We start from the raw sequence: 24875 nt of genomic DNA on the forward strand, positions 1-24875 counted from the left end.
GATTCTTGAAAGAATCTTAACCATGTTTCAGGACCAATGACAATTAGAAACTATTATGATGGTAGGTTTTGATGGCAATGAAAGAAAGAAACCAAATTGACTAAACTGGTATACTTTCCAATATCTCACTATTTTCCAACTCCAATAGTTCATATAAGGTCATCCAGACAGGTGTTCTCATTCTAAAGTGGGAAGTTGAGGTTGAAATACAACATATGATTGAAAGACTTCTAAGGTTTCCTTTGAAATGGAAATCTTTGATCCTATGATCATATGAAAATCTGACAATAAATTCATTGTCTTACTGAACTCTTGTTGTACAATTAAGTTATGAAATTCTAAAATGGTGTACTCCTTTTATCTTAAATATGACATCTTGAAAACAAGATTTTTCAAAAAATTATTATTCCTTACTTATTATTATTCCTTAATGAGTCTGGGGTCACTTAATCTTTCTGGACCTCAGATAATTCGGTTAGACTAGTTTACTAATATACATTTATTCTACAAACTGCATTCATAGGAGTTCCCAGGCCAATGAAATTCCAAATCCTTATTATGGTTAATAATTAATATTTCAAACTCAATGTGATCCAGGGCAAATGATAATCCCTTTATGCTTGAGGAGTGAAAACATATGCTTTGGCTAAAAACAATTCTTTATTACCTATGGGCATAAAATTTTCTCTCCAGACTTCTTGCTGATGCTATGGAGCCATTTTAGTTATCTCTGACTCCTTGTGACCTTATTTGGGGTTTTCTTGGCAAAGATATTAGAGTGGTTTGCCATATCTTTCTCTAGCTCATTTTTCAGATGAGAAACTGAGGTAAACAGGTTTATTGATTTGCCCAGCTAGTAAGTGTCTGAGGTCAGATTTGAATACGAGTTTTCTTGGTTCAAAGTCCAGTGCTCTATCCACTGAGCCACATAATTGTCCCCCCTCCAAATTTAGGAAAGCTAATCCTCAGATGACAGTCTACTTGAAGTGTTTGCACTTGGGCAAGAACTACAGATCTGACTCCGTGTGGGCACCACCTTGAAAGGGCATAGTGTCACTTACATAATGAGACTTTTGAATAAAATGTCAATGAGGAAATATAATAACCCAGATTTATAAAGTGAATTGAACTTTACAAAATATTTTTCTCACTGGGACCCTTGCACTACAGATAGTGCAAGCAGTTTCTCTATTTTACAGATAAGGAAATTGAGTCAGGGAGCTAAAGTGATTTGGATATGGTCACAACTTACTTTAGAAAAGGTAACAGAGCAGACTATCTCCAGAATATAGAAATATTTTATAAATGAAGAAAATGAGGCCCATAAAGGTAAAGAAATTTATCCAAGGTCACAGAGATAGATAAGCTATAGGGTTTGATCTAGAGCCTGTGGTCTAGAAGACTTTTTTTTTAGGTTTTTGCAAGGCAAGTGGGGTTAAGTGGCCTGCCCAAGGCCACACAGCTAGGTAATTATTAAGTGTCTGAGACCGGATTTGAACCCAGGTACTCCTGACTCCAGGGCCAGTGCTTTATCCACTGTACCACCTAGCCACCCCTAGAAGACTTTTTAAAATTCCTCCTCATCCTCAGTCCTAACATCTATAAGTTTCCAAAGCCTGAGTCTTGCCTCTTTTCATTAAGTCATAATATCCTTATTGAGGTTAATTGAAGCTAGAATTTATGTAAGGATTATTTTGTCATTAAGTAGCTTCCAATGAATATGGATATGACATGAAATAAACATCACTTCTAGGATCAAGGGACTTGAATTCACATCCTATCTTGACTCCAACAATGTAATCTTTGAAGTCATCTAACTTCTCTGGGACTTAGTTTTCTCTTCCAAAAAAATAAGGGAGTTGGACCAGAGGGCCTCTGAGATCCTTTTGAAGTTCTTGACCTACAATCCTTGAGACAATGAAGACATATTCCAATAAGACAACTTCATGTGAAAGTTGAAAGATTAGATAGAGAGGTTTGAGAATAGGAATGGAAACATGAAAGATCATTTTGAAATGGGAACCCATATGGAAAGCTTAAAAAGTTATATTAAAATTTAAGCCTACAGTAATAATGAAGAGTTTTAACCAAGATGAATTAAGAGAAATATGGAAAGATTTCGATAAACAGATTCAGAGTGAATTAAGTTGAAACAATGTTGAAATGAACATAAGAAAAATGATTAGATCACTAATAAAGGAGTCTGAGGAAGGAAGGGAAAAGTTATTTCCAGAAATTATTGTGATATAAAGACAAAATAAAATATATAAACATTTCATCAGTTATGAGTTGCCTGCCTTTATTCTCTAGAAACTCTACTATTATCAAGGATTTCTCAAATATTACCAAGAGTAAAAGGCAGCATGGTAAAAGGCAGTAGAGGTCTGAATAAAGAATCAAAGAAGCAGAGTTCAAATTTTGGCTCTGCTACTTAATACCTGGGTGAATATGGGCAAGTCATTTAAAACACTCTGGATCTCATCTTTATGTATAAAATAATAGGTAACTACATAACAAAGATCCCATTTAATTTTGTATCCTGTGGTTCCATTAAAGTCTCTTTGCAATACATTAAGAAATCATTTGTCTTAAAAGGCAGTATAGCCTAATAGATAGAGCTCTCAAGTTAGAATGAGGGAATGCTAGGTTTGCCTTCTCTTCTAGGGCCATCTATTTGTTATCTGACTCTAGGAAAGTCACTCTGACTATCTGAATGAATCTCTCAGAGACTCAGTTTTGTAAACATAAAATGGGGATAATAAGGAGTAATAAAGACTCTTTCATAGGGTTGTTAGGAGGCCAAAGGAGATCATGTGAGTAAAGTGTTTTGTAAACTTTAAATGTCCCCTTTCTTTTTAAAATCAATGGGGGGGGGGCAGCTAGGTGGGGCAGTGGATAGAGTACTAGCCCTGGAGTCAGGAGTACCTGAGTTCAAGTCTGACCTCAGACACTTATTGCCTTGCAAAAACTTTTTAAAAAATCAATTAGGAGGACTAAGGGAAAAGAAAGAATTTTTGTTCCTTCTCCAATTATCTGCAGTCCAATGATCCATGAGTGTCTTTCATTATTTCTTTCTCCAAGTTCCTGAATCAAGCTATTTTCTGATTCCTAAAATGAAAAAAAATCCTACAAATTTGTTCTGAAATTAGATTTTGACCAGAGAAATGCTGATCTGAACTCAGGATGCTTCTTAGCAGAACTCTAGGGTGAGAAGATGAGAACTAAAGGAAGACACAGAGAGGAGCTCCAGAACTGACTTAGAAGTCTGCTGAATGTTTGTGGACCCACTCCAGAGGCTCTTGTAAATAATGTTCCTAATCTCTGTTTTGTACAGGTTATGTTTCAACCCAAGAAGCAACTAGCCATGAACCTGAAGAGATGCAGACAAGTCATGCAGCACCAACCCAAGTCAACATTATCACAATAGCTTATAAGAACCAAACAGGTTTGACTTCTTTAGTATTGTTGCTCTTGAGCCCTTGCAACCATGAAAGTATTCACTGAATACATGACTGCTAAGAATGTATAGAGCAAGAAAAGCACAAACAGCCTCCACTTTTTCTGAAAGTATTCACTGAATACATGACTGCTAAGAATGTATAGAGCAAGAAAAGCACAAACAGCCTCCACTTTTTCTAAGTTGCCAATTTTAAGTAGTGGGGATAGGAAAAGTAACACTTATTTTACCATTGAAAAAGAGCTCTCCTACTCAAAAGTATTCCATGGGTCCCTATTATTTTTAGTATAAAATGTAAATTCTTTATCCTATCTACAAATGGTCCCAGTGTACCATTCCAGGTTTATTTAATATTCTCCTCTTCATATATTCTACAATGAGGCCAAATGGAAAAGCAGTGTGATATAATAGAAAGAGAACTAGAATTGGATTCAGAGAAAGTCTATATTGGGTAGGGACTCTAAACCAGTCAGCGAGTCTCTATTTCCTCATCTCAGAATATTAATGGAATAATAATATGTACACTACTTATCTCACAAGGATTTGGGGTGGGAAGGAAATTGTGTATCTTAAGATGTTACAAAAATGGATACTGTTAGTACTGAACTTGACTACTCATTGTTCCCAATTTTGTCCTGGACTGGGATCTCCTGCTTCCATACATTTCCAATGATCATCTTCTATTAACTATCTTTGTCTTGTTTAAATACTACATTTCCCACAAGGTTCAGCTAGGATACCACCAGCAACATGAGGTTGTTTCTGATTCCCTACCTAGCTCTTCCAGACAATGGTGTCCTTTCCTTCCTCTTATTTTCTTAGAACCCTTTGTCTAGATCTTTCCTTTGTCCTTGCCTGACTCTACCTTTGTTGCTACTTTTCTATGGGTATGGCAGAATCCTTCTTAGTAACTGTAATTCCCTGCCATTTTTTAATGTTAGTATCCTCTGCTCTAACTACATGACCTTGCCATGTAAAATAGGTTTTCCCATCTGACTTTTCTTGAACAAAATTGTTGCCTGCCCATATCAGTTCCATATATTCTCATGGGTATTTGAGAGTAGAAGTTGAATCTATAAAGACTGATTCTTATATCTCACATACAATTTGTTTGATCTCAGACCATTTAAACTTGCTCAGCCTCAGTTTTCTTCTCAATAAAATAAAGGGATTTAAGGGAAAGACTCTAGATATCCTCTAAGGTTTCTTCCAACTATAAATCTATGATGTTTTTGTCTTCTCTCTTGGAAACTCAATTAACTTGGGAAATGTGTTCAAACTATTCTCACCAAGAAATTAGGCAAGGAAATATAATTACATAAAATATGGAGGCCAACTGGCCTAATAGATAGATCTGAGCATGGAGGCAAGGAGATCTAGATATAATTCTCACCTTTGGCTCTTAAAAGATGTATGACTTTGGACAAATTGCTTAACTTATGAGTATCTTAAGTGATACCTTAGGAAATAACTACTAATTCATAGATAATGTATAATCTGTATTGGTATTGGAAGTTTTCCTACATTGATAAAATTACAGATGATTGAAAAGAAAAAAATACATAAATCTAATTCTAAAGTAGTTGCTATAGTTGGTAGCTTCTTTATAATTTTAAATCATATATGTATATATATATACCTCTCTATGTTTTATTTCTAGAAAGCTCAAAAGGTCACTTAGCCCACTCACTCCCTGGACCAGGTATGTCGAAAACATATGTGGACAAAAATTGCATGAACGTTTTCCTTCTTTGCCAATAGAGGGCTCCATTTTTCTTCTTATGAAAAGGTTGCTTTCACCAGCCACAGTTTTCAACAAGGTTCTTTCCTTCTTACAAATGGTGCCTCTTTTCTGAGACATTAGAAAATAGCTATAGGTTGCATGTTAAAAAAAAAAAAAGCACATTCTTACCCTGATTCCTTAGTAAGTTCTGTGTGTTGAAGAATTCTAAATAGTTGGCAAATCCTGGGAAGATAAGAACAAGATTGCCTATCTGGCATTCTCATTAATCACATCACAAGTCCAAACCCCACTCTACCCCCAAATCACTCTAGTTCCATCATCTTTGGAACTTATAATAAATGCTGAATGGGGCAAATTCCATATTTGGTTTTTAAAAAATAGTGTAGGATCATTCTTGGAAAATTAGGGTTTTGTTTCAGTTCTACCATTTGTTCTACTCAAGAACTATTTATTAACCCTCGTGAAATATTCTCAGTTATAACCAGATAGCTATAAATGAGAGACCAAGTCATTTTATCTATTGTAAATACCTGAATTGACTACAAAAGTACCTATGAAAAAGGACGCTATCTGCATCCAGAGAAAATATCGATAAGTAGAATTATGTATAGAATGATTTTATAACATATTCACACAGAGATACATATTGGTATCTAATAGTAGCCCTCTCTAGAGTGGAGGTGCATAAAAGAATAAAAAAATTAGAAAACTTTATTATATATTTAAAGGGAAGAGTAAGTTGTATATAATGGATTTGCAGTTTCATGTACTATTATCTTTTCCCCCATTACTAGTATGAAAATGCTTATTTTATGTTTTAAGTTCAGAATAAAGTAAATGAATGTTTTTAATTCAACAAAAATTAGTGAGAAACAGCATGGTTTAGTGTATAAAAGAAGGGTCTTGAACTTAGGAGGACCTCTGATACATATTCACTATGTGACCATGAACAAGTATTGAGTATTTCCTTATGATAATGACCAAGACACTAGATCCACACAAAACAATTGTGAGTTATTGTAAGGGAAATTTGTCAGGGGAAAGTCTGGATATGTATCACAGGTTTCCATCTTTTGCTCTTTCCGGTAGGTAGTATTTACTGACTTCATGTGCTTCTCATTGTATGATGAGATAATTTTGGTGTTTATTTAAAATGCTTTAACTACTTATAGCTTTGAGAAGGAAAAAAAATGCTGAAATGGACCCTGGATCAAAACAGGAAGTGAGAAATTATCCAAATCTAATATATTTTAGAGGAAAGTTTCAGAGCAATTGATTTTTCTATTTAAATATACTAATTCCTAGTAACTTGGAACTCATACTTGAAAAATCAAAGATTTAAAAAATGTTCCTGCTTCCCTTTGGAAAACCTCTCTCAAGTAATCTGAAAAACAAAAAATAAAAAAAACAAAATATACATCCTGGTTTACCTTCCTGAGGTGGGCATGAGGACTAAGACTGTCTTTAGTGCTTCCTGAGAGAATCCTGAGAAGACTCTATGGACTTATTTAAAAAGTGAGATTGACTAGATGGGTAGGTCTCTAAACAATAAAAAGTTGATTCCTGCTTAAAACGAAATCAGAGATCATTCACCTATTTGAATTCAGGGTACAAAGCAATTTGCCTATATAATTATGTTTATTAAACCTATTTCCTAGATATTTAATTGATTCTTTCCTTTCTCTAAGTGGTAGCTGTGATAACTCTTGTTGCAATAGCTGGTATCGTTGGAATCATCCTCTTTGTGACATTCTTGATTCGCCGGACGACGAGGGTAAAATTGTTATTTTTAAACTTATGGAAAATGATAGAACAAAATGTATGTGAAATGGGATTTTTCTCCCTTATTTATATGGCTATTGAGCTGAAGTAACTCAGAGATAGGTTAGCATGCTGTAGAAGATTTGGACTTGGGAGTGCCTGGGTTTGAATTCTATCATGCTGTGAGACCCTGGAAAAGTCACATAACCTCTTCAACCTTCAGTTTTCTCATCTGAAAAAATTAATCAGTCAGAACTGATGATCTCTTACAGTCCTCAATCTATGATTCCAGGAGAAAAATATACCCTTCATCCCCTTCCTAAATTTTCTTTCTTTTCAATTATTTTGGTATTCTAAATTTCAGAAACTAAATTAAGAAAAATATTAGAAGAATCTTAGATTTAGATCTAGAAGGTCCTTTCCAGTCAGTCCCACACTTTTTTACTATATATATAGATAAGAAAACTAAGTCATTCCCTGGGGAAATGACATACCCAAGGTCACACAAGCAATAATTGTTCTCAAACCTACATCCTCTGGACCTTGTATATTAGTCCTCATGTTGCCGAATCTATCTACAAAGAAAATTTGTACAAATCTTCACATCTAGGTCTTTACTTTTAGGTAATCTGTCAACTTTAGTGGTTTAGAATCCTTTCATGAGTATAATATTAATAGGATAGTTTAATAGCAATTATTCCCCTTTTTACAGAGTTTTGAGGTCTAAAAGATACTTTCCTCTTAACACCACTGTGCAAACAGTTTGTCCTAATATAGTCCTCTTTAAGATATTCAATGGTCTTTGGTACAAACCGAGCCTTCTCAAATGGATTATCTCCCTCATGTGGTCTGAACATCCCATCCAAAAGATACTTAATTGAGCTGGACCCTAAGAGGTTTTTTCCTAGAGTCTCACAATTCCCAGTAAAGGACTAGATCAACAGAACTGAGAGAAAAGGTTTTTTTATGTATTTGGAAGCTCTTTTATTTTAAAAAAAATGATAATGAAACAAATTAACTTCCATTTCATAGGAAGGGAAAATTTTCAAGAGTTAATTGAGCAAGGGTGTGAGTTCAAGGGAAGAAGAGGAACAGCATTTCATTTCTTCCAATACCAGGTGCCCTTTGAACATCCAAATGCCCACAAAATTATGTAACACCAGTTCTAGCAAAAGCAATCTAGCACCCATCACCATTTGGAGTATTTGCTCAGTAGGGGGAAAACTTTATAAAAAGAAATCTACAAATTTAATGACTACTGATAAAGGGGGAGAAAAAAATCTTCATGCAAGCCTCATTTCATTTTTTTTTCATTTTCTTCTCTAAGGCTTTCAAAAAAGTCAGCATTAATATTTTTCTGTTTTTATTTACAGAAAAAATCATTCAACCTGAAGAACAAGGACATGAGCCCCCATTAAAATTCTCTTGAGACAGAAAAAGCAGGTTGATTATAGACCCCTCTATAACCTTGGGCTCATGTGATTTGATTTCCAGATAACTTTTGATGGCCAGGAAATGTCCTTTATAAGATCAGGGGCATCTGATCTTGATGGCACACATTAAAAATGAGATATCACCTATAGAAAATGCCCATCTTCAGTCCTTTGTTTTTAAGATTGGTTGACTTTGGGAATACTGAGAATAGAACTTGAAAGAAAACAACACCAACAGAGTCTGAGATGTACTCAGCCAAAATATTTCAACAGATCAACATAATTTGTTGTGGGACTAGCTTGAAATTCAGTATCATCCTCTAATCATTTCCTTTCTTTGCTAGGGCTCTTCCATACATTGTGTACAAATTTAAGAAAGCATTAATATCTACTTCCAAGAAGGCACATGCCCCTTCTCCCACCAGACACTGTCTGCTTTGAAAATCAAACCATAAAGAAGAGCGAATATGCCCAAAGTTGCTATGTAGTTTTCATTAATCTCACAACTTGATTCTTATTTGTTGTGGTTGCTGAGTTATTTTTCTGAAACTTTGTAGCTCCATTTAGGATTTTCTTGGCCAAGATATGGAGTGGTTTTCAATTTCTTTCTCCAGCTCATTTTACAAATGAGGAAACTGAGGAAAATTTGATTAAGTGACTTACCCAGTGTCAAACAGGTCTAATTTGAACTTGAGAAGATGAGTCTTCTTGCTGCAGGCTCAGGACTCTATCCTTGCAACCACCTGGTTGCTTGTTTCATTCTTATTAGTCTTGGTTTTGTGGGTTGGTGATTACCTTAATAGATATAATATCAGGTATATGAGTTCTATTCTAGATCTAAATAACCAATACTCCCTAATTCTACATCCAAATGACCAATACATGGGCTTAGTATGCTCATAAATTAATCAAATCCTTTATGTCTGATTCAAGGTGATTTATAATTTACTAAAACTTTAATTAAAATGAAGTTTTTTGGGGGGCACATCCATAAATCAGGGCTGAGCAATTATATCAGATACCTAAGAATTCTATGGAGTAGATGTAGTCTTTGAAAATTATACCAGGCATTACTAGGTTCTTTCGAAGCAACTATGTCTTATTCTCGGTGTGTGTGTTTGTGTGTGTGTGTGTGTGTGTGTGTGTGTGGTTATTTTATGATTGTTTTTTATCTCCCATTCCCAACTTTGCTACAGAAAAGCGACATCCTCCCAAACAACTTGAAAAGTTCTTGAAAAGAAGACTGTGTGAACGATTTGGTGGAAAAGTGTGACGCATCTGTCATAATAATAGAAGACATCTTCATGAATTGAAGACAATATCAGGAAGCACATTTCATCTGGAGGCTCCTGTTCTAGGGATTCAGTGATGGATAGATAAATGGACCTGCTGAGTCAACTTTTCTAATATTTTGAAAAATTCAGTTTTATTCATATTCCTGCTTTTGGTTTTGTGTTTGCTTAATTGTAGATATTATTAATTTAGAAAGTGATCTGTGATCTCCCATCCCTGCTCCTTTGGAGGAGTTTTCTTTGTGTATTATTTCATAAAATAAGGAATAGATTTTTAAGGACATTCCAGTGCCATGCCAGCATCCTGAGATTTGTTTAAAACTTTAACTGCTCTACTACTTCTATTAATCTTTTCACCTTATAGAACATGGTATCTATATATGGAGATGTTTCACATGCCAACATAAATTCTTTTTTCCCTTTAATTTGACAGGTTATTTTTTAACTTTTTAACTTTTTATTTTTTCCCATAATTACATGTAAAGATAGTTTTCAACATTCATTTTTATATAAGATTTTGAGTTCCACATTTTTCACCTCCCTCTCTTCCTCCTCCCCTTCTTATTGATGTCAAGTAATCTAATTCAAATTATACATGTACAATCATGTTGTACATATTTCCATATTAATCAAATTAAGAAAAAAGAATCAGAACAAAAGGAAAAAACAAAAAATGTTTTAAATTGAAAATAATATGCTTTGTTCTACATTCAGACATTCTCTGAATGTGGATAGCATTGTCCAACATATATTTTAGAATTATCTTTGATCAACCCATGTAAATTCTGCTCACAAAGAAAATGAGCCCAGAATGTATGGCATCATGATGGCTGTATCCACCACTGACTGCAGAAGAGAGAGGTCTTGTGGAATAAAAGGAAAACAAAATGAATCAGGAGTCAGTGAACCTCAGTTCTCATCCCAATTCTATTATTTAAATCTATTTGACCTTGAACAAGTTGTTTAAAACACATGGGTCTCAATTTCTCATCTATAAAATTCAAATTATTTTATTTAATAATTTTTAACCCAGACTTATAATTTCATTTGAAGGAGGAAAGATCCAAGTTTCCTCGGAATGCCGAGGATTTGGTTTAACCAAGGTTGCAGGACAAGTATATGTTTGTTCACAATGGAATGTGACTTAGAAGACAAGAGATCTCTCCACTACCCCACAGTGCCTCATAACATCTAGTAAGCATTAGTTTTGTGTAAGGTTCTACACTAGGGATGCAAAGACAAAATCAAAACCACCCTCCACCCCAACAGGAATTTACATTCTAATGAGAGATGGGGAACGGGTTGCTGAACAAAATGGTCTAAAGCCTTTCCTGTTTCTAAATCTTCTGAAATCTATATGAAACCATTATAGATATGTGACTATGATAAAGAAATTGTCCATTGGAAATGACTAATTCGCTCATCTTTCAGGGCAATGATCCCTGTGGTATAAAATCATTTCTATAAATGGAGCCATAGAATTCCAAAAAGAAAAGAGTAAATCCCCGTGACTAGCACACACAAAAAAATTTACTCCCATTGTCTACATAAGACAGATCAGATTCATTCAGATTGCAGTGAAATGTGCCAGATATAAACAATGAGACCTATTACATTAAATTATGTGATTCTAGGTAAGTCATTTTCCTCATTCTGTTGTTGTTCAATCATTTCTGTCATGTCCAACCCTTCATGATTCTATTGGCAGAGATACTTGAAGTGGTTTTCTATTTTCTTCTTTAAATTCATTTTTAAAATGAGGAAACTGAGGCAAACAGGGTTAAGTGACTTATCCAGGGCTCACACACCCAGTAAGTGTCTGATATGAACTCAGGAAGATGAGGCATTCAGTCTCCTGCACCACCTAGCTTACCCCATTTTCCCTTCAGGAGCCTCAATTTGTCCATGGATAAATAAAGAGTGCATTATCTTATTTATCTTATAGGGACAGAGGCTATACAGCTAGAATAAATTTTATCAGAATTATCTAAACCATCTTTCTCAATCTACAGAAGGGGAAACTATGACACGGCCCCCTTTCCATAGCAGGGAATCGATAAATATTTATTGAATGAATTTATGACTGGCTTAGCCAAGGTCATAACTGACAGAACAGGGATTTAAACTCATTGCTTCTATGACTAGGAAGCTAACACTGTCATATAATGATGTTGGAAAAGGAATAAGAGGACAAAAGTGGTAGTTTTTTGTTACTTTCATCCCTCGGTTAACAACTTAAAAAAAAAAAACAACCTAATGTTCCTGTTGCTATTTGAAAATCAAATGAAAAATCAAATACATAAATAAGGAGATGTAAAGTGAATTTAAAATCTCTGCCTCCCCTTCCCCCCTTTTTCCAGTCTTTTTAAAAATGAAATATAGCATAAGATAAAAAGTACATTTCTGTAGGAATATACTACAAAGTTGCACCTATACTGTGAGATTCAGTCAATCCCATGAAAAGGCAAAGAATCACATTCATCTTCATTTAACTTTCAGGCATTAAAAAAGTAACAAGTTAATAAAATGGCACACCCAAATAAGGAAATAGCAGATAAGAAAAGTTACTTCTGCTCTTTGAGCACTTTAAAGTTTACAAAGTTCGTTGCACCTAGGAAGTCTTAGCAATAGCACTGGGGAGTGAGTATTGCAGATTCTATGATCTCCTTTTTTACATGACCAAATGGAGGGACAGTGAGGTTGTCACACAGCGAGCTAGCTCCAGAGGCAGAATTCTAACAATGCTCCTCTGATTTCAAGTTCAACATTATTTCCACTATAATATTCTGAACAGATTCAAACAAAGGGAAATTTTGAAGAGGGAGATCACATTAAGTAGGGGAGACAGATGAGAGAAAAGAAAGAGGAAGGCTACCTGATGGGGGTCTTGAAAAAAGAAAAGGACGTCTTGAGTCAGAGATATATTCTAAGGATGGAAGGCTGCTGACCTCCAGAAGCCCATGAAGTCAAAAAGCACAAGGAAAATGAGGAGATTCTTCCAGTTTCTGTCCATTTCCTCATTTTTAAGAATTTAACCTTTTATGTATGTATATATATATATATATATATATATATATATATATATATATATATGGCTTGTCATTATTTCCAGAAAAATCTACAGCAATTATTGTTTCTTAAGTCACCTAAGTATGACTGTAACCCCATAAGTACCAAAGTAGCCTCCTGATGTTCCAAACTTTTTTTGGCAGGCACTAATGCTTTAATAAATATCATATTACTTGATATGTTCTAGCCTGTTACAAATGCTATTCATAGTCATTTTACAATAATAAAATCTTTTTTTAAAGAATGAATCTCAAGTTGGAAAATTATGTCCTCTTTTATCATAATCATGATACAATCCCACTCTTTATCTGTCTCATCTATACCTTAAGCAGATTCAGTTTCACCACAATAGCCTGTTCCTAGACTCCCAATGTTCATTTATGTCTGATAAAAGAAAGAAGACTTTACAGCTGTTTAGAGACAATTTTAAAATTTGTAAATTTAGTATTGCTTTCTGATCATAAGTGTGCATGCTATTTTTGAATAAGCAGAGAAATCATTATAAGAAAAGTCAGGAAATAAAACCTGGATCTTTGCAAACTAGATAATAATTCCTTGAAAGCAAAAGAGGTCCCATGCCTTGCATTTTTGCAATAATGAAATTGAAGCTATTTACTTTCCATACTAATTCATTCTTAAATCTGTCCTCAACCTAAAATTGTAACTATAATATACAATATCTATACTCTAACCTAGGGTTTCTTAACCTTTTTTTGTACTATAAATCCATTTGAAAGACTAGTAAATTCTATGGACCCCTTCTTAAAATAAGATTTTTAAATGCATAAAATTAAATGCATTTAGATTTTATGCAAACACAAATGCAAAAAATTAAATGATGAAAAAATAGGGGGAGGGAATGTGTTGTATCATGGTTATTTAATGGGGCTGTATCATAGACTAGGATTACAAAAGAAACCATTTAACAATATTTGGTTGAGCACTAACTTATGCTCCAGCCAGTCAATGACTTTAGTAGATAAAGTATGGTTTCTCTCCCTACATTAAATTATGATTTATTTTGTATTTCTGTGTGTTCTTTAATCATTTCTGGAGACCCATTAAAATATTCTTTAATATAGTTCTGAAAGAAAAACTGGAAAAATGTGGATAATAGGAATAGAATTAATAAGTCCGCAGGACAGTGTCATTGTTAGAAGCCAGATCCAAGTGAGTATGTAAAGAGGATCTCATTCTGAAGGAACAAGCTTCACCTCTGACTACCCAAGAGAGAGTTATATCAAGGGATCAATGAACAAAAAGTAAAAGTCAAACTATATTTTCTTTAGGGAAGAATATATTTCATTCCTCATTCTTACAAGAAAAAGACAGTAACCCCTTAATAGCTATTGTGTTAGTCCTGATACAGTTTCTGAACTGACAAAAGCAGAAATACATACTCAGAGAGAACAATCCTAGCATTTTAAATGACATTTTAACCCAGAACTTTGCCAGCTGTCAGAGAAACTGAACCAGCAGCCCAAGAAGAAAGTACAGAAAACTTAGATTTGCTATAATAAACATTTGAGTTCCTTTTTTATATTTCAAATATATTGGAAACTATAGATAGATATAGATATGTATAGATATAGAAATATAGCATGTCCCAAACATCTTAGCATAATTTTTTTACTTTAATAGATTAAAATGTATGTACATATACTAATCAAAGGTATATTTTACATTTATTTTCTAAAAATTAATCCTTAATGGTTGATCCTATAAACACTCTTCTATAGTGCATCTCTTATCTTCGTCCACATCTCTACTCCTTTCATTCTTTCCTTATATTCTATCATCTTCATTCTTAGTAGCATTTCTAAAACATTTATTCTTGCTTTCATCCTCCTAAGTGTGCATAGGAGAGGGTCATAAGAGGAAGAAAGTGGGAAGAGAGGAGGGCCAAAGTAACAACTGAAGGGTTGAAGAACTGGATGGTAGCAAAATCATTGGATTATTAACTCCCTGGGGCCATGCATCTTCACTTCCACCATTTTTTTTTTACCCAACTATCATTGTTCATATGTTCAGAAACCTTGTTCAGGATGAACTAAGTCAATCAGTTCTTAAGTCATTTTTTTGCCCTGTGACCCACTCTTGTTCACTCCTTCCCCTTTTTGTCTCTAGCTTTGACAATTGGAATTAAATGAACAATGAACATCGTCATTGCTTTTGGTAAGAACAACTGCCGACTTTATGCCTCCCCAAACCAGAAAGTCCTTCCTTAGAGGTCACTCTGCTACAATTGTTATCTCCCCTTATTAAAACAGGAACTAAAGTCCTTAAGGGAAGAAGGATCTCATTTTTCCAATTATGCCCCAAGATTTAGTACAATGTTTGGTATATGATAAATGCTTATTTACCTGGAAAGACTTAGCTGAACTGATGCTGAGTGATGGCAGCAGAACCAGAAGAACTCTGATTCTATTAACAGCAATATAATGTAATGATCAACTATGATTAGACTTAGCTTTTCTTAGCAATACAGTGATGAAAGACAATTCTAAAGAACTTGCAATGAAAAATTCCATCCAGATTCAGAGAAAGAACTATGGAGTATGAATGTAAATTTCAAAGTTTACTATTTTCACTTTTTAAATTTTTTTTGCTTTTATTTCTCTTGGTTTTTTCCCTGTTTGTTCTGAATCTTCTTTTGCAACATGACCAATATGGAAATATGTTTTTAAACAGTAATAAAAATATATGCTTTTTCATTTATTTTTGTATTCCTAATCCCTAAAAGGTCAAAAAGAGAGTGAAGAGTTCTACATATTAACAATTAAACTATGTGACAGTGTAATATTTTCTGAAAAACCATTTCTAAATAACAAGTGGCATAAAGTAATTAATTGAACACAGTTCGATCTTTCAAATACATCATCCATTGAAAAAAAGTCAGTTTCCATTCTGAACCTACAACCAAAATCTCACTTCCTTTACAGCCATCTCAAACATTATATAAATCATTCTTGATCCATTTTCAATTTCATAGATTATTTTCTCCCTCTGAATTTTGAATCTCTTCTCATAGTCTCTACCACTCAATATCTTTTTTACCATTTCATTCCTAAGGAAACATCACTCACAGGAAATAAGGCTTAGCTACAAATGTTAGAAACCCTTCTTTCTGCATCTTGTATCACTCACAGCATAATCTTTAGAGCCTATAGTTTACTGAAACTTCTGTCATGACTTGTAACAGATGTAAATAAATGAAATAAGATGAAATAAAACCTTTCTCAGTTCTTCTTTAACTGACTGGGGGATTTTCTTAAAAACATAAGAAGGGATAAGAAGGGTATGTTCATGAACCTAGAGACATCATTCACTCAAGATGATTTCTTGAGGAATAGAATGGAGCAGCAGAATGAAGGGAGGTAGGGAACACTGGTTAGAATTTCAGATGTACCATTTAACTATCTGAGATCACTGGCAAGTTATTGAGCTTATCATATTCCTCAGCTGTCCCATTTTTTTATTTTTGGTTTTTATCAAGGCAATGGAGTTAAGTGACTTGCCCAAGGTTGCGCAGCTAGTTAATTATTAAGTTTATGAGGCCGGATTTGATCTCAGGTCCTCCTGACGCCAGGGTTAGTGCCATTTTTAAGGGGGGGGGGCGGTTAGACTCATGACTTCTGACATCCCTTGTATCTCTTATCATTATTATAATTCCAAAATTTATGACCCTGATTTCTGATCATTCTATACTCCATAGGACATCAGAGCCTATACTCCTGTAATGTAACCTCCTTTAGTACTGAATACTCCAACAGTTATGTGGCACATTTCATAGAGCACTGGGAATGAACCAAAAAATATGCTCATAAATTCAAATCTGGTCTCAGACACTAACTAGCTGTGTGACTCTGGGCAAGTCACTTAACCTTGTTTGCCTCAATTTCCTTATCTACAAAATAAGCTGGAGAAGAAAATGTTAAAACATTCCAGTATCTTTCCCAAGAAAAACCCAAATAGGGTTTTGGGACTCAGACACAACTGAGAAATGAATGAACAACAACCTTCAAGCTCATCTTCGAGAAAGAGATGAATGGGGGGCAGCTGGGTGGCACAGTGGATAAAGCACTGACCCTGGAGTCAGGAGTACCTGGGTTCAAATCCGGTCTCAGACACTTAATAATTACCTAGCTGTGTGGCCCTGGGCAAGCCACTTAACCCCATTTGCCTTGCAAAATCCTAGAGAGAGAGAGAGAGAGAGAGAGAGAGTGAATGGTCCCATATATTAACATCTAAATTATGTGGTACAATATTTTATATATACATATTTTTATAATATAATACAGCACAATGGAAAGAGCACCAGAACTAGAGCCTGAATATTTGGGTATAAATCCTAACCCTACTCTCTATTTCCTTGCAACCTTAGATAGGTCAGCTTCATCTAATTGAATTTCAATTTAACCATTTACAAAATAATAACAATAATAGCTACTTACCATGTGCCAATCCCTCTGCTAGTTGTTTACAATTATTATCTCATTTGATTTTTCATAATAAGTGTTATTATTATCCCCATTTTCCAGTTGAGAAGAATGAGGTAGAATTTAAGTCATTTTCCCAAGGTCACATAACTAGTAAGAGTCTGAGATCAGAGATGAATTCAGGTGTTCCTATCTCTCTGGGCTTGGGCACTGTAACATACAGCTATTAACATCCAATAAGAGAACTAGATAAGGCTTGAGGAAAGGAGGAGAAAAAAGGAGAACATCAGAGTTGTCCTCAAGTATTTAAAGAATTATCATATGTAAGCCTTGTTTGACCCCAGGGGGACAAAGTAAGAACAATGGGTAGAAGTTGCAAAGAGATCAATTTTAGGCTGGGTATGAGGGAAAATTTCTTTTTTTTTTTTTTGAAGTTGAAATTGCATTATTAAAATTTTCTTTTTTAATCAGTTTTTTATTTTATATTATTACAATAATCTTGTTGTGAGAGTAGTCATAACCACCTCCTCCCTAAAAAAAGATGAGAAACATCAATAAGAGAGAGGGAGGGAGAGGGGAGAGGGAGAGGGGGGAGAGAGAGAGAGAGAGAAAGAGAGAGAGAGAGAGAGAGAGAGAGAGAGAGAGAGAGAGAGAGAGAGAGAGAGAGAGAGAGAGAGAGAGAATACTTCTGTCTGTGTTCAGATTTCAATGGCTCTATCTCTAGGATGAATTGCCTTCCCCATCATAGCCACCAGAAAAGTTTCTTCAACATTTTTCCCACAGTTGCTATCACTAGCTATATTTCCCTCTACTCTATTCCTCCCCATTCTCATTTATTCCATTCTCCCTCTCTCCTTTCATCCCGTCCCTGTTCAGAAATGTGTTGTATCTGAGTACTCTCTCCCATGATCTTCCTTCTCTTCTATCACATACTGCCCCCTTCCCTCCCCCCATTCTCCCTTATCCCATCCCTTTCCTCTCATTTTTCTCTAGGGTAAGATAGATTTCTATACCCTATTAAGTGTGTATGTTATTTCCTTTCTGACCCATTTCTGATGAGAATGAAGGATCACTCATTCCCCCTTGACTTCCTTTCTTCATTCCACTCCATTGAAAAAGCTTTTTCTTTACTCATGTGAAATATCTTAGCCCCCTCTTCCTCTCCTTTCTCTTCCTCCTGGTACTTTCCTTTATCACCCAGTGACTCCATCTTTTTTACTATATTCTAACATTATATTCAGCTCCTTCCTGTGCCTTGTCTATATATGCTCCTTTTTTTAGGTTTTTTTTTTGCAAGGTAAATGGGGTTAAGTGGCTTGCCCAAGGTCACACAGCTAGGGGTAATTAAGTGTCTGAGACCAGATTTGAACCCAGGTATTCCTGACTCCAAGGCCGGTGCTTTATTCACTATGCCACCTAGCCGCCCCACTATGCCACCTAGCCACCCCCATATATATGCTCCTTCTAACAGCTCTTATAAATGAGAAAGTTCATATGACTTATCAGTATCTTCTTCCCATGCAGGAATGCAAACAGTTCAACATCATTTTCTTCATAATTAGTCCTTCTTGTTCACCCTCTCTACGGTTGGTTCACCTGAGTCCTGTACTTGCAGATCAAACTTTCTATTCATTTCTGGTTGTTTCAATAGGAAAGTTTGAAAGCCCCCTGTTTCATTGAAAGTCCATCTTTTCCCCTGAAAAAGAGGATGTTCAGTTTTGTTGGATAGTTGATTCTCAGTTGTAAACTAAGATCTTTTGCCTTCTAGAATATTGTATTCCAAGCCCTACAAGGCCTCAGTGTAGACACTGCCAGATTCTGTGTAATCTTGACTATACAGCCACAGTAGTTGAATTGTTTGTTTCTGGAAGCTTTTAGTATTTTCTCTTTGCCTTGGGAGTTTGGGAATTTGGCTATAATATTCCTGGAAGTTTTTCTTTCAGAATCTCTTTCAGGAGTTGACTGATGAATTCCCTCAATTTCTATTTTATCCTCTGCTTCTAGGATCTCAGGGTGATTTCACTGTATTATTTCTTGAAAAATGAAGTCTAGGGTCTTTTCCTGGACATGACTTTCAGGTAGCCCAATAATTTTTAAATTATCTCTTCTGGATCTGTTTTCAAGATCAGTTGTTTTTTCTCAATGAGATATTCACATTGTCTTCTAATTTGGGGGGGGGGGTGGAATAGTTTTATTTCTTCCTGAGTTCTAGAAAAGTCATCAGCTTCCTTTAATTCCATTCTGCATTTGAAGGAGATATTTTCTTCAGAGAGCTTATCTCTTTTTCCAGCTGGTCAATTCTGCTATTTAAGGCATTCTCTTTATTTGCCTTTTGTGTTGCTTTTTCCATTTGGCCTACACTGGTTTTTAACATGTTATTTTCTTCAGATGTTTTTTGACTTTCTTTCACCAAGTTGCTGACTTGGTTTTCATGATTTATCTACATTGTTTTCATTTCTCCTCCCAATTTTTCCTCTACTTCCTTTAAGTGCTTTTCAAATCCTTTTTTGAGCTCATCCATTGCTTGAGCTCATTTTCTATTTCTCTTGGAGGTTTTGGATATGGAAGCTTTGATTTTGTCATCATCTGAGTATATATTTTAGTCCTCCATGGGACTAAAGTAGTTTTCTATGATCAGATTTTTCTTTTTCTGTTGTTTGGCATTTCCTCAGCCTATGACTGATTTACCACACTTCCAAGGCTTTGGGGAGTTTGGGGGACAGCCCACAGGGACCTTAATTCCTCCAAGGTCTTATGAGAGGCTCTGACTGCTCTCTTGTCTGTGTTCAGGCCCTCTCTTCTTCCCTGGAGCTGGGGGGGGGGGGTCCCTGCTCTGCTATGGTGGCCAGACTGCAACCTGAATCTGAGTTTGCTCAAACAGCTGAGTTCTGCCCCAGGGAGAGCAGAGAGACCTCAGCAATCTCCCCCGACTCCCTTACCATCTATGAGCTGAGAGTACTGGATATACCGGGTGGCTCTGCCAACTCCCAATGCAAGTTCTCACCACCAGGCTGCTCTGAGGTCAAAGCTCCACTCCACACTCTGGTGTGGCAGAGTTCTCTCACCAGCCCTTCCAGCTGTACCCAATGATTAAACCACCCCCTCTGCCACAGACCCAGGCACCTGGCCAGTCTATGCTGTGTCGCAGCTGCAATGTGGCTTCTTCCATCCCCTGGTCCCAGTGGAACAGACCTGTCCAGGAGATCTTCTAAGTTGTCTTGGACTGGAAAATTGTATCACTCAGTCTTTCTGTGGGTTCTGCCCCTCTAGATTTTGGCTAGAGTCATAATTTGATGGCTTTTGGAGTTTTGGGGGGAATGAGTTTCCAGGAATTCCTGCCTTCATGCCACCATCTTGGCTCCACCCCCATTCAAGGGAAAATTTCTTAATACTTGTTATTCAGTCATGTTCAACTGTGCAATCCCTTTTGGGATTTTCTTGACAAAGACCCTGCAGTGGTTTACTAATTTTTTCTCCAGCTCATTTTACAGATGAAGAACCTGAGGCACAGGGTTAAGTGACTTCACAAGGGTAATTAGTGTCCAAATTTGGATTTGAACTCAGAAAGATAAGTCTTCCTGACTCCAGGTCTGGCTCTTTATCTACTATGCCTTCTAGCTGTTCTAATACTTAGAACTGTCTAAAAGTGGAATGGGTTGGTTGATAGAAGCATTATTTGTTCTTTCTCTCTCATTAGAGAACTCCAGACCTAAAACTTGATGACCTCTTTAAAACATGTAGGAGAGGGTTAAATGTTTTAGGTATAATTTGGACTTGATGGATGTTTAATTCTCTTGCATCTCAAGCCTGATGATCTCAATAGCCTTTTCCAGTTCTAAAGGTGATGATAATCTGTGTAGGATTGCATCCCTCAGTCATGATGAACTTTGGGATTCAGTACAATAGTCATGAGCCGTTTTTGTTCAACCATTAGATGATTAATTATGTTTGTCCTTCATTCTCAAAGAAGATCATGACATCAGAGAGGCAATGCCATGAGATGCATGGGAATTGGATTTCAGTGAGGGGGTCCTGGGCTAAGTATCCAGCTTCATTTTTTCATCCAAAACTATGTAGATTCAGTGGCCAGATGTGAATCAGAATGACTGAGATCCTGGATGCAAGACAATCAGGGTTAAGTAACTTGCTCAAGGTCACAGGGCTTGTAGGTGATAAATGTCTGAGGTCAAATTTGAACTCATGTCCTCACTCCAGGGTTGGTTCTCAATCCCTGTTCCACTAGCTGCCCTCATACATAAGATACTATACTAATGGACAAGAAAATGTCCAATGCTCCTAGGGCTTTTGGTCTTTTAAGACACCAACTTTGAAAAATTGTAAAGTTGTTGAAGAGCTAAAGTCATGCTCATGCCTCTACCCTTTCCCCACTCCTATCTCTTCTTTGCCTTTCATTCTATCCCTGAAATCCTTACCCAAATATCTAGAACCTTCCATTAAAACCAAATTTTGCTAGTATTGCACTGGAGCAAAAATTCATCATTCCAGGAAAAAAATAGGTTTTTATAAGACTTGAAACTGGCCCTGCCCCTATTCCTCAAAAATCAGTCTAACCTGTCTCAGAATCTTTTTCCTTATCTAAAAAATAAGGGGATGAGGTTAGTCTTAAATGCCCCTTTCATAGATATAATCCCATACCAATGATGGTTCTCAAAAAATTAGATGTACATATATGTGTGTGCTTGTGTGAAAGAAAAATGCTCTTAAAAAACCTGAAAAATTCAATTGCATGGTGAAAAACTACAGCCCCTCATGAAGATGCTGGGTGCCATATGACAGAGTCACCGCCCTTCAATTTTTCCTGGGTTCAATATTTAAATGAAAACTTTTCTTATCCCATGTTTACATGAAATTTCTATTGTCATTAACTGTAGCATCAGTATTAAAGACAAATTATTTTTAGCTAACTGTTTTTAAGTGGATGTAAGTTTTACAGATAATCTACCTTTTTATGGCTAATAGACTATAAAAACTTCCCCTAAGAAGTTTCTTGGTTTCCTCTTTGCTGTCCCATTCTAATCATGTTTCTTCTTTAACTCTTGTCATTATAATAAATCTGTGATTATGCATCAGTCACAGAAGATGCATCCAGATTTAAAACAGAGGAACTACTTATGCATTTAGGCATCTATTCTCATCAATGGCTTAACAACCACAGATTCCTATGAGGCCTGAAAAGATGGCTTTGTCATAGCTGACAAGGTGCTGAGAAAAGTTGGATCTCTAAGGTAGCCAAGAAATTGCCCATCTATAGATGAGAGAGAAAGGATGTTCAGATGATGATTTTATGAAAGATAGAAAGTTCCCTGTAGAATTCTGCTTCTATTTTCTATATTGCACAAAATAGATTGAGCACTTACAGAGAAATCAAAATGGATCACACAGTGTGCATGTATAAGGAGAGAAACATTTTCTTCACTAGAATAAGCTTCTATTCTTAAACTGCCTCCTAGGCAGTTTGACAAACAAATTCTCATTCATTTGGTAAGCAGATTCCTCAATTAATAAAATAATCTGATAAGCCTAGAATTTTTAATTGATACTTAAATGAATTATAAGCATGCCAGTGTGCAAACTATATGAGTTAATTATGGCTGTGTTACTCATAGTCCAAGACTTTCATTAATTACATATTACCAAATTTCAGGCTCATTTTACAGGATAGAACAGGAAAATGACAAGTTAATTTAATAACATACTGAAAGAGTGGACCTAGACAGGAAGTCAAGTCAAACCCTGTCCTTGTCATATACTGTGTGACCTTAAACAAATTATTTAACCTCTTAGTGCTCTAACCAACTCTTTAAGACCATTAAGTCTTGGAGAAGGCAACTGTGGGTGTAGAGGGAGTTTCCTTATTAGAGAGCTTTCTATTCTCATGAAATTATAACTCCAGTCTCTATCTCTATCTCTATTCAAGTAAAAGGTAGCTGGGGTAATGCAGTAGGTAGAGAGCTGGGTCTGGAGGTCAACAAAGTTAAGTGACTTTCTCAGGATCACACAGATAATAAATGTCTAAGGTCAGATTTGAACTCTCAAAGCTGAATCTTCTTGACTAGTATTTAATTAATTGTGCTATCTAGCTGCCCCTCCACACTGGGAAATTCCACATTAATGAGATCATAAATCTATCAAAATCAAATTTGAGGGGCGGCTAGGTGGCGTAGTAGATAAAGCACTGGCCCTGGAATCAGGAGTACCTGGGCTCAAATCCAGTCTAAGACACTTAATAATTACCTAGTTGTGTGGCCTTCGGCAAGCCACTTAACCCTGTTTGCCTTGAAAAAACCTAAAAAAAAATCAAATTTGCTTAACCCAGAAATCTGAAATCATTATCTCTAGTATTCATTCAATACAGATTTTTCTGACTGCCAAAGCAGAGAGGCTTGCTTTTCTTAGCCTGAGAAGAGTCCATTTATCTGAAAGGAAAAAAAAAAAAAAACCATCTACCCAATATACCTTGGCATTCTATTTCTGTCATGTTGGACAATCTCAATGTAGCTCTAAGAGGAATACATTTGATTTAAGTACCTAATACTGATGCAAATCCCTTAAAAGTTGAAGTTAACTAGATAACCAATGGGGACATCCAAAATGCTTGTTCATTCCTTCTTTTAAAAAAGAAAAGAAACTGTCACCCACAAAACATTTGTTTCCTGACATATATATTTTTTTAATTTTGTATTTTCCTTTGTATCTTCCCATCAAAAAAAAAAATAATATTCAGTCCAGGAGACAAAAGGACTGACTTTTTTTATCTCATTGTTAAATGTCATCATCATGACAGATAGTGATGATTGAAAAATGAAATGTGCAGATCAGAAAGTCCATTTCAATCTCCCATCAAATATCAGAATTTGCTATTTCTCAGAATCTTTGCTTCTCCAGAGAAGAAAGAAACAGGCCACAATGAAGGATAGCATGATTCCTTTGGGGTCAGGGAAGGAAAGCCTGGTCTAATTTCAGATTTCTGAGGCTGAGTCTTATTTCAGAGTAAAATGGTAGAGACCTTCCTGATGCTTTTGGAGTTGGACACACAAGGGGATTGCCGAAGCCTCTTTGGAAGACAGTTATCTCTTTATCTCATGAAACACATGCTTCCAAGGAGTGACCAGAGATGTGAGTCAGCAAAAATAATGAAAGAAATGCTTTTCACAATTTACAGCTATCTACTACCACTGGGAAAATATTGGTGTTCAGGAAATGGGGCTAAAAGGGGGAAACCTGAATAAGGTAGAGCTCGTGTTCCAAATTCACAATGTTCTTCACTAGGAGAAAGAAAAATACATTTTTTTTATTTTTGCAAGACAATGGGGTTAAGTGACTTGCCCAAGGTCACACAGACTGGATTTGAATTCAAGTCCTCCTGACTCCAGGGAGTCTGTTCACTGAACCTCCTAGCTGCCCCAGAAAAATACATTTTTATCTCAAGTTTGCAACTAAATGTTACCCAAAGGCCAACTCATCCTGTATACCTGTGAAGTAAACAACCTGTCAGAACTAGGCTGAATTTGTGTTTTGTTTACAAATCCAGCTTTTTTTCTACCAAGACATCTTTTACTAAGTATACTGAATTTTGAGTCAGAAAGGCAAGTTCAAATCCAACTCCAGTTATTTCCTAGCTGTGTGATATTATTATATAAGTCACTTTCTTAATCTCTC

At 35.8% G+C, this 24875-nt stretch overlaps 1 protein-coding gene across 5 annotated transcripts in view; it reads left to right on the forward strand.

Annotated features, from left to right (window-relative positions):
* LOC141517828 (uncharacterized) overlaps nt 1-14763 on the forward strand; it is a 98605-nt gene extending 83842 nt beyond the window's left edge. For 4 of the 5 annotated variants that reach the window (XM_074229226.1, XM_074229229.1, XM_074229228.1 and 1 more), the window contains 5 exons: nt 3335-3445; nt 5118-5159; nt 6890-6975; nt 8336-8405; nt 9592-14763. In XM_074229226.1, the coding sequence (XP_074085327.1) occupies nt 3335-3445; nt 5118-5159; nt 6890-6975; nt 8336-8380 (284 nt within the window). In that variant the 3' untranslated portion in view covers nt 8381-8405; nt 9592-14763. The remainder of the gene's footprint in view (nt 1-3334; nt 3446-5117; nt 5160-6889; nt 6976-8335; nt 8406-9591) is intronic. The other variant, XM_074229227.1, reaches the window with a different exon arrangement.
* Nucleotides 14764-24875: the final 10112 nt, after the last annotated feature.

The sequence above is a fragment of the Macrotis lagotis genome, chromosome 3, assembly GCF_037893015.1.
Source record: "Macrotis lagotis isolate mMagLag1 chromosome 3, bilby.v1.9.chrom.fasta, whole genome shotgun sequence".
NCBI lineage: Eukaryota > Metazoa > Chordata > Mammalia > Peramelemorphia > Peramelidae > Macrotis > Macrotis lagotis.